General features: G+C 44.5%; 1 protein-coding gene across 1 annotated transcript; it reads left to right on the plus strand.

Moving 5' to 3' along the window:
* Positions 1-1499: 1499 nt before the first annotated feature.
* plk1 (polo-like kinase 1 (Drosophila)) lies at positions 1500-7993 on the plus strand. Its single transcript, XM_066690269.1, has 11 exons — positions 1500-2243; positions 3397-3565; positions 3918-4062; positions 4229-4322; positions 4643-4862; positions 5080-5140; positions 5321-5421; positions 5938-6015; positions 6236-6390; positions 6830-7012; positions 7301-7993. Exons 1-11 carry the CDS (start codon positions 1881-1883, stop codon positions 7505-7507), a joined length of 1776 nt encoding a protein of 591 aa, XP_066546366.1. The 5' UTR covers positions 1500-1880; the 3' UTR covers positions 7508-7993.
* Positions 7994-9040: the final 1047 nt, after the last annotated feature.

A 9040-nucleotide genomic window follows, 5' to 3' on the forward strand; every position in this document is an offset into this window, starting at 1 on the left:
TCACAGTTCAGAATACAATTATATATATATATATATATATATATATATATATATATATATATATATATATATATATATATATATATATATATATATCCCTTAATAATAAATACAATTAAAATAAATAACTAATCATAATCTTAGACGCCGACACTACTAAGAGTCCTTGGTTGATTTACCTTGTTGAAATCTTCAGTTTTTGGTCAAACAGCACCCCTGTCCGGTGGCAGTGTGAAGACACCCAGCTCTTTAAAGTTTAATTGCTACGTGGCTTCATATGTTTCCTGAGGAGGTCGTACTTGGATCACCTCACCTATATTCACATACAAAATTGTATTTCTGTTTATCTCTCTCTCTATATATGTGTAAAGTCTCTCTTGTTCTTTGGCAGCCACTGTCTCATCCTGGAACATGTGTATGTGCAGCCGGTGCGTGACGTCAGACTGGTAGTGATCGATAACGTGATTGGCTGCGACGGGTGTCTGTCATCCGAAGACTCCGCTCATTATTGTGCGTCAACTTAGTGATGGACGGTGACAGGTAGTGATGGGGAAACCGAAGCATTTCCGAAGCATTGAACCACTTGAAGCTATTGTACCGAAAAAAGGTTCACTTAAATATAAGTGGAGTCGATCTTTCATATAGCCTAGATATAGTCAACACTGATATGTATTTCTTATTTATATATCTAGGGATGTGGTTGTGTAATGATCCTAGTGATGCTGATATACAATATAAGCCTACATTTTGTTTATGAGACAGATATGCTTGTGCAGCTGGGAAAGTGATGGTTTACATACCAGGGCAAAAAAAAGACTATATTTTGAGAAGTGGAGAGAGACGTATGTGCTTGTATAAAGAAGAATAGTGATTATGTAGAAGAGGCAAATGTGTTGGAGGGACATGATTATGCAACTGCACAATTGGTGTCTCTATATATAACCAGCTCTAAATCTCTATCCCTGTCTAACTCGCTATATCTGTACATCTCTCTCTCTCTCATTAACATCAAGAGCCAGCTGTCGACAGCGAAGTTGGTGAAACGAAGCAGTGTTTTTAAGACATGAGCCAGCAGCAGACAAAATACATAGAGCCATGCAAAGTACATTGATTGGGTGAGGACGTGTGGTGATACAATGCAAGTTATATAGATGTCCGATATCATAAACTGAATACACTTCAATGCTCATCCTATTTGCAAACACATCCCTACACAAATATAGAAAAAAAAATAAAGATACTGATTTGTGGTGTTTTGTGGATAAAACAACATTAGAACCATTTAATTATAGCATTCCTCCCCAGCGTATCCAGTCTCATAAATCAAGCATTTGTGTTTTGTCATTCTGTAATGGTTGTTGTTTTGCCAATAAAGCTGCTTCAATGCATAGTCGGCTATTTAAACTTGGAGGACTCCCATGCTGCTTTGCGGCGGGCGGGTTGGATTTCAAATCGGGCCGACCAATCACAGGCGCCGCTCCCGCTTTTAACGAACGGTGCTAGATTTGAAATGCTGCGGCAGCGACAGGCTCAGTATCGCTGGAGAGAGACGGGGGCCAGGACGGACTGTCACTGGGGAGTGAGGGCTGGCTCAAGGAATTTAAATAGCATATATATATTTTTTGCACATCACATTATCGCCGCGGTTTGAGTATATAAGCTATTTTCCTGCATGAGGCGAAAGCGCGTATTGGGGGTTGACAGTAAGACTGCGTTTTGATTTGAATTGAGGACACTTTCGATGCAGCCTAGTCTCAGTAGTGCCTTGTGACTGACTGCTGTCGTTTCCGTTTTGTTGCTGATTTAAGTTATATATTTATGTTGTGAGAGGCATACTTGAAACCTACGAAGAACTGATTTTATTAAGAGCTGTTTACAACATGAGCGCAGCACCAGTAAAGGCGGTGAAGCCCTCAGCGCACGTTGACCCCAAGTCGGCCCCTTTGAAGGAGATCCCCGATATTCTGGTGGACCCCCGGACCAAGAAGAGGTACCTAAGGGGCAGGTTTCTGGGGAAAGGTGGCTTTGCGAAATGCTACGAGATCACGGACATGGACACGAAAGAGGTCTTCGCCGGGAAGGTCGTCCCGAAGTCGATGCTGCTGAAGCCGCACCAGAAGGAGAAAATGTCCATGGAGATCACGATCCACAAAAGCCTCAATAACGCCCATGTGGTGGGCTTTCACGGGTTTTTCGAGGACGATGATTTCGTGTATGTGGTTCTGGAGATCTGCCGGAGAAGGGTGAGTGATCCGGTGTATCACCGAGGCGGGAGGGGGGTAGGGTAGAATGAGTGCAGCCCTTTTTTAACTGACGGAAACAAGTACTCGCACGTCTGTACCCGATCACAACATGGATGTAGTTTTAAATGTGCAATAAACCGAATTTGTACCTTGTTGATGGGCGAAGTTGCACCAAACAATAGGGATTATTCTATCAAATCAGGGGTTATATACTACATCTGAAAACAGCGTCTTGTCCCCATGATGAAAATGTTCATAGGAGAACTGAGGTGGTACTGGTACCGTTTGATTCTTTTGTGTAGCGGACCTGAATACACACAGGCCTGAAAGGGATTTTGCTCGCAGCCGTTTACACATGTGACCCCCCTTCCCTATACTGTTGTCTTGACTCGCATGGCCGTGGCGTCCCAGCGCTTCCTGTTTCGGTGGCATTCCAGCCTGCCTCCGTTCCAACGAGATTTAAAGAGACCGCGTTGCTCTTTCGGACACAAACCCTTCTTTGCAACCCTCTTGGTTACTTTTAGGGCGTGATGCTGCTTTGTGGTTTCTTTTTAGAAATGTGCTGCACCACTTTCATAGTTTCTACTACTTTTCATAAGTTTCTTCAATTCCAGTTTAAATAAGCATGTTGCCACCTAGAGCTTATTTGTGGAATGACACTCATATCTCCATACACTTTGTTATAAAGGATCCAAATCAAAGTATCCTATTCATATGCACGTTTGACTCCATTATACGGCTAGTACAGCAATATAGTTTGCCATGAACACCCCATGCTGTGCACATGCTTTCCACTGTCCCTCTTGCAGAATCCTAGGTCAATAGTTTTAAATACTGTGATCACCAGTTTCCCATTTGCTAGACTGATTTCATTGTGAATGACGGTTCCTCTATGGTCTATAATCTGCCTGCCTTTTATTTTTGGGTTTCACTCCACAACCTGTGTTAGATGAGTTGGGCAAAGCCCCTTTTGAAACCGATTTAGAAATCTAAATGCTACAAAGTCTGTTGATGACTGAACAGATCAACCTCCTAAAGTAGCCCAGTTTTCACCTTGTCCACTTGAATTAGAGATACTATGTGTGAGCAACTCCATTGTGAACCAGCTGTTTGTGCTCCTCCTGCAAATGACAGGTTTCCTTTGTCTCCCCAGTCTCTGTTGGAGCTGCACAAGAGGAGGAAGGCAGTGACAGAACCAGAAGCACGCTACTATATGAGGCAGACTATTGTAGGATGCCAGTATCTCCATAACAACCGAGTCATCCACAGAGACCTCAAGCTGGGCAACCTCTTTCTGAATGATGAGATGGAGGTCAAGATAGGTGAATATGCTTCGCTAACTTTTGTCTTGGGGCTCCTAGTCGTACAAGTCTGAATTTGTAATGTTTAAACTTTTGGGTATCTCTACAGCCCCTGAAGGAAACTGTAATGTGTATATGGTCTCCAGTCCATACTGGCAGGTTCTGTATTGGTCTGGTGGGTTTCAGAGCTGTGATGTCTTAAACATTTTTCGTCAACAGATGTTTCGCAATGAAACAGATGCTGAGAATGTATAGTCTGAGCAAAACAAACCTGCAGACCTGAAGCAACTCTGTAGTCTTGAGCACACCTTTTGAGTTCTCTATTTAAGTGAAAAAGGCTGATTCCTGATCTGAAGTCTCTCTCTCCTATCAGGTGATTTTGGCCTGGCCACAAAGATAGAGTACGACGGTGAGAGGAAGAAGACCCTGTGTGGGACGCCCAACTACATTGCCCCTGAGGTTCTGTGCAAGAAGGGCCACAGCTTTGAGGTTGACATCTGGTCATTGGGCTGCATCCTGTAAGTGTGCATACAGGGGGAGAGGGTGGGACTTGAGTAAAGGCTTGAAATTGTGTGGAGGGGCTTCATTGCCTGCATTTTGGGTTAGTGGGGTGGAATATAGGGGCTGGCAGTCTAGAGAATGCCCTGCTCTTCGCCTCACTGCTCCTCCTCTCTCCCTATACAGCTACACACTACTGGTTGGGAAGCCTCCCTTTGAGACCTCCTGCCTGAAGGAGACGTACATCCGCATCAAGAAGAATGACTACACCGTTCCCAGGGTGAGCTACAATCCCCCTCTCCCACCTGGTTGTCTTGCTGACTCGATCCCCTTTGTCTCCGCCTCCCTCCCTCCCTGTATAAAGATGGATTTACACGTCACCTGAGTGGTGTGGGTGTTTCCAGTTTCCTCCCATATTTCACAATCCACTCACTGCAGTTGTGCCTCCTTGAATTGAACTTCGTTTAGGTTCAATCACTGAAGGATGGATGCCTACATGTGTAGTTTTCTGGTTTTCATATCCCATTTTGTGTTTCTGCTTTCATGTCTCTCCCCCCCCCCCCCAAATTCACTCCCACCTTGCTTGCCTCCCCCCTGCAGCACATTAACCCCGTTGCAACCGCCTTGATTAAGAGGATGCTGCATGCCGATCCCACGAGTCGGCCATCCATCGGCGAGCTGCTCACAGACGAGTTCTTCACCTCCGGCTACATCCCCCAGCGGCTGCCCACCACCTGCCTCACAGTGCCCCCCCGCTTCTCAATCGCTCCCAGCTCTGTGGACCCCAGCCTCCGCAGACCCCTCACTGCGCTAAACAAAGGTACGAAACCCGTCTCTCCCTAGTACTGTATAGATGCAATCGGATATGGACTTGAAAAGTTCCTGCTACAAAGTTAGACTTGCTTAGAAGTCCAGGGGGGTGTGATTAAGTGACTGGTGTTAAAATTGGACCATGTTGGTAGTTCTTGCAGTAGTCTTGATCTGCTCACCTTGTAGCCTCTTGCACTTTGGGCTTACTTGAATTTCCTCCTTCTCAGGGCCTGACAGTCCTGCAGAGAAGATGGGCAAGCTTGAGCAGAAGGAGGATCCCCAGCTCGGGTGAGTGTGCGCTCCCTTATCTGTTCGCAGGAGCAATGCCCCTGAATACCAGTTTCTGTTAGTGTTAAAGTGTAATTTGCATTTTAAAACTGTTTATAAGCTTGGATATGGGTAGAGCAGTGACCGTAATCGTTGCCCATCTCTGGGACTACTGGCCTCTGACCATGTGCTCCTGTACAGGGAGGGCCAGGAGGCTGTGGACAGCCACCTGACGGACCTGCTGCAGCAGCTCTCCAGTGTCAACATGTCCAAACCCTCGGAGAGAGTGCTAATCAGACAAGGTGAGGAGGCTTGAGTGTGCTGGTGGCACTTGGTCAAGGATGACTGGAGTCAAATGGCTCCCTATTGATTATTGCATGCTGGGCTGGGCTGTGCTGATGTGAAGGTGCCCAGCTTTACATGAATAGGGGCCCCGTGTTCTGTACAACTGAAATTGTAACTTATCGTGCAGGTTGCTGTGTAGCCACTGTCCGAGAAAAACAATGTCTCGACTATTCTTGAATGGTCACTTCTGTCTCTGCAGATGCAGGTGATGTTTAAAGGAAGTGCTGCTTTATTTTTCTTGTTCAATTGTTTTGAGTTTTAGTTTTTGCATCTTCATTGATTGAAAGGAAAATGTATACACTTCAAAATGGTTACAAAGATTTAAGTAATAGACTTGTTTAGATATTAATATGACCCTGATAAGAGCCCTAGTTCTTTGTGGTCTAAAATTATTTTAAGCTTGACTATTAAGGCTGGCAGGTTGGTTAAATGATTTTGAGGCTGGTATGAAATCTATTTATTTTAATTCACAGAGGAGGCTGAGGACCCCGCCTGCATCCCCATTTTTTGGATCAGCAAGTGGGTGGACTACTCCGACAAGTACGGCCTTGGTGAGTGAACTGCCTGAACTCCCAGATTCCCCCATTCGGTGCCAGGTCTCAATGTCACATTCCAGATTGAAATGGATTCTGGTATTTCTATTCTTGTTCTGCCCTCACTGGGTTGATGTTCTGCATTAGGTGCTACCACCTTTTCTAGTGTTGTAGTCCCTCTCCCTCTGCAGTGCCTGTTCTGTCCCAGTGTCTGACCGTGCTCGCTCTGTCCCCCCAGGGTACCAACTGTGTGACAACAGTGTGGGCGTATTGTTCAACGACTCTACTCGGCTCATCATGTATGACGACGGTGACAGCCTCCAGTACATTGAGAGGAACAACTCGGAGTCCTATCTCAGCGTGCGCTCCTACCCACCTGTGCTCACCAAAAAGGTCAGTGCAGACAGGACCCTCACACTGGGGGGAGTAAATTGGACTGAATTAACTTGGTTCACAGCCTGTTTTTCACTTGCATGGCAATCCAATTTCCAAATATAGATGTGGTTCTTGGTAAGCTACTAACCGCTAAATAAGATGGACCTTACGGTCTCCTTGGGTGTTGTCATAACCTTAATTGGCACATATCTACTGTGTGAAAGACTCCCCAAGTGGTTCCACATGCTTTGATCAATAGCTTCCCTTTTCTATGTCACGCCTGCAAAGTTTTGTGGTCACATTCTAGGTTTTTCGTCTCATGGGATCCATTTGATGGCTTTCTTTGACTGACTGATCTGTTCTTTAAATGTGTCCGGCCCATTGCCACATCCTCACAGGACCTTGCTTGCACGGTCCATTTTCTCCCTTGACCCTCTTGCTCCTCTGCCCCCATCAGATCACACTGCTGAAGTATTTCCGGAACTACATGAGTGAGCACCTGCTGAAAGCTGGTGCCAACATCACCCCGCGGGACGGTGACGAACTGGCCCGCCTGCCCTTCCTGCGCCACTGGTTCCGCACCAAGAGTGCCATCGTGCTGCACCTGAGCAACGGCACCGTGCAGATCAACTTCTTCCAGGTGAGCTCGAGCTCCCACTGCCCAAGCAGAATGGGGAGGGAGAGAACTTTTACGGCATTATTTTAATAATGAAATGACTTGATGCAGCATCAGAAGTCCATTTAAAAAAAATATATAAATCTTGTAATCCTTGCCTCCTTAATCTTCAATTAATGGCATGCATTTGGTTTATGCAGTTGTAAGATTTTGCTCGAGAAGGTCAGGGCTATAATTGTACCCCTTTTTGAAATCTTGCTGCTTCTAATAAAGAAATCAAGCTGAGGAATTCTACCCCTCTCTGTGCTACAGGACCACACAAAAATCATCCTGTGCCCACTGATGGCGGCGGTAACGTACATTGACGAGAAGAGGGAGTTCCGCACCTACAAACTGAGCCTGATCGAGGAGCACGGCTGCTGCAAGGAGCTGGCCAGCCGGCTGCGCTACGCCCGCACTATGGTGGAGAAGCTGATGGCCTGCAAGTCCACCGCGGCCCGCAAGACCGCGGCCCCTTGAGCCCCTGGACTGAGTCCCCACAACGCCCTGTAAATACTCCCACCTCCTCACCTCTGCTTTTATCTTGAACAGACTGCTCCTGAGGTCTACAAAGCTACTGTTGGCCAAATTTGGTTCCGGATTTTTTATCAGCGTTGTTTCACTCAAACGTACCACACCAGAGTTTTATATTTTACAAGCTTGGATTGAAATCCAGGCTGTTGTATAGTTGAATGCACATTTTTATATCTTCATGGTTCCAGCGCCAACTGTGTTCAATCTGTAATACTCGCCTCGAATCAAGACTGTAGGTAAAGGAAACCATCATGTATGCTCTTTGGGTGTCTGTTCATACTTTTACTTGGGAGTCTTATGTGTTTTTTAGTTGTTGGTTTGTCTTTCTGTAAAAAAATCTAAACTCCACTGTATAAAACTGTTCTGAATATAGCAGTACATTGTTTAGTGTACGTTTCCTTTATATTTCAAATAAAGATTCTTTAAAATCTGGAGGCTGGTTTGTGAAAGATTGGGTCAATGCAGCAATGTTGGATTTTGTGTTTTCCAGTGCATTTAATTTAAAGAATGACCTACAGTGGTCTTCTAGCCACTTAAATCTACATTCAAGTGATCATACTTAAGGCTATATTGTGGGCTTGGCAAATCTTCAATTCTGGTCTGAACCAAATTGCTTCAAGTTAGGTTACCTTGCTCATCAACAGACTTATGCAGAAGCACATTTCAATTAATGTTTGTATTTTTTAATTTAAGTAACTAAATATATTTAGTGTACACTGACTCATCCAAATGCTGAATGTCCGTAAAGGACAGGTACTCCATAATGGAAAAATCTTAAGGAAATTTTGAATTAAAAAAAAAAAAGGCTGTTAATGAGATTTTCTTGCCAAATGTTATGCTTGGTTACATTTATATATAGTTTTGAATAACCGCTGCTGTATTTAAGTCCTTACCAGTTTTATCCACACTGGCTTGCTGTAAGGCCCAAGGCATCTTGATGGTAGAGTTTGTGTTGTGGTTGGTGTTCACTGTAGTCTTCTCAGAACTGGACCAGCACATTGTTAAACTGAAGACAATCTCAAACAGAACTGCTCACTAGTGCATGTGGTTATAAAGACTAAAACTGAATTACTTTGTCATGATTAAATTAGTGTATGTACACCTGACAAAGCTACAACTTGAGGCATTTCTTCATTTTGGCTCCTACCCATCTTCCATTTCAAGTTTTGAAATCTAGCTCATTAAACTCATAACCATTAATTCTGATCTAGAACAATATAACCATTTTGTCACATTCTGTTTTTCTAATATTCAAACCTATGTTATGTAAAAAAAAAAAAAAAAAAAACTGGGGATCTCAGACACTCTGCCACTGTGGTAGATGGAGGGTGCCAAGTCCAATGAGTTGGCACAGCAACACAGTCCCAACACAATCAGTGAGCCCATCTGGACAAAGAGTGAGAATGCAATGCTGCTGTTATAATCCAGCCATACCGTTTAAATTAGTCTCTTCAGACACGACTGAAATACCCATTCATA

This window comes from Amia ocellicauda, chromosome 17 (genome assembly GCF_036373705.1).
Source record: "Amia ocellicauda isolate fAmiCal2 chromosome 17, fAmiCal2.hap1, whole genome shotgun sequence".
Lineage (NCBI taxonomy): Eukaryota > Metazoa > Chordata > Actinopteri > Amiiformes > Amiidae > Amia > Amia ocellicauda.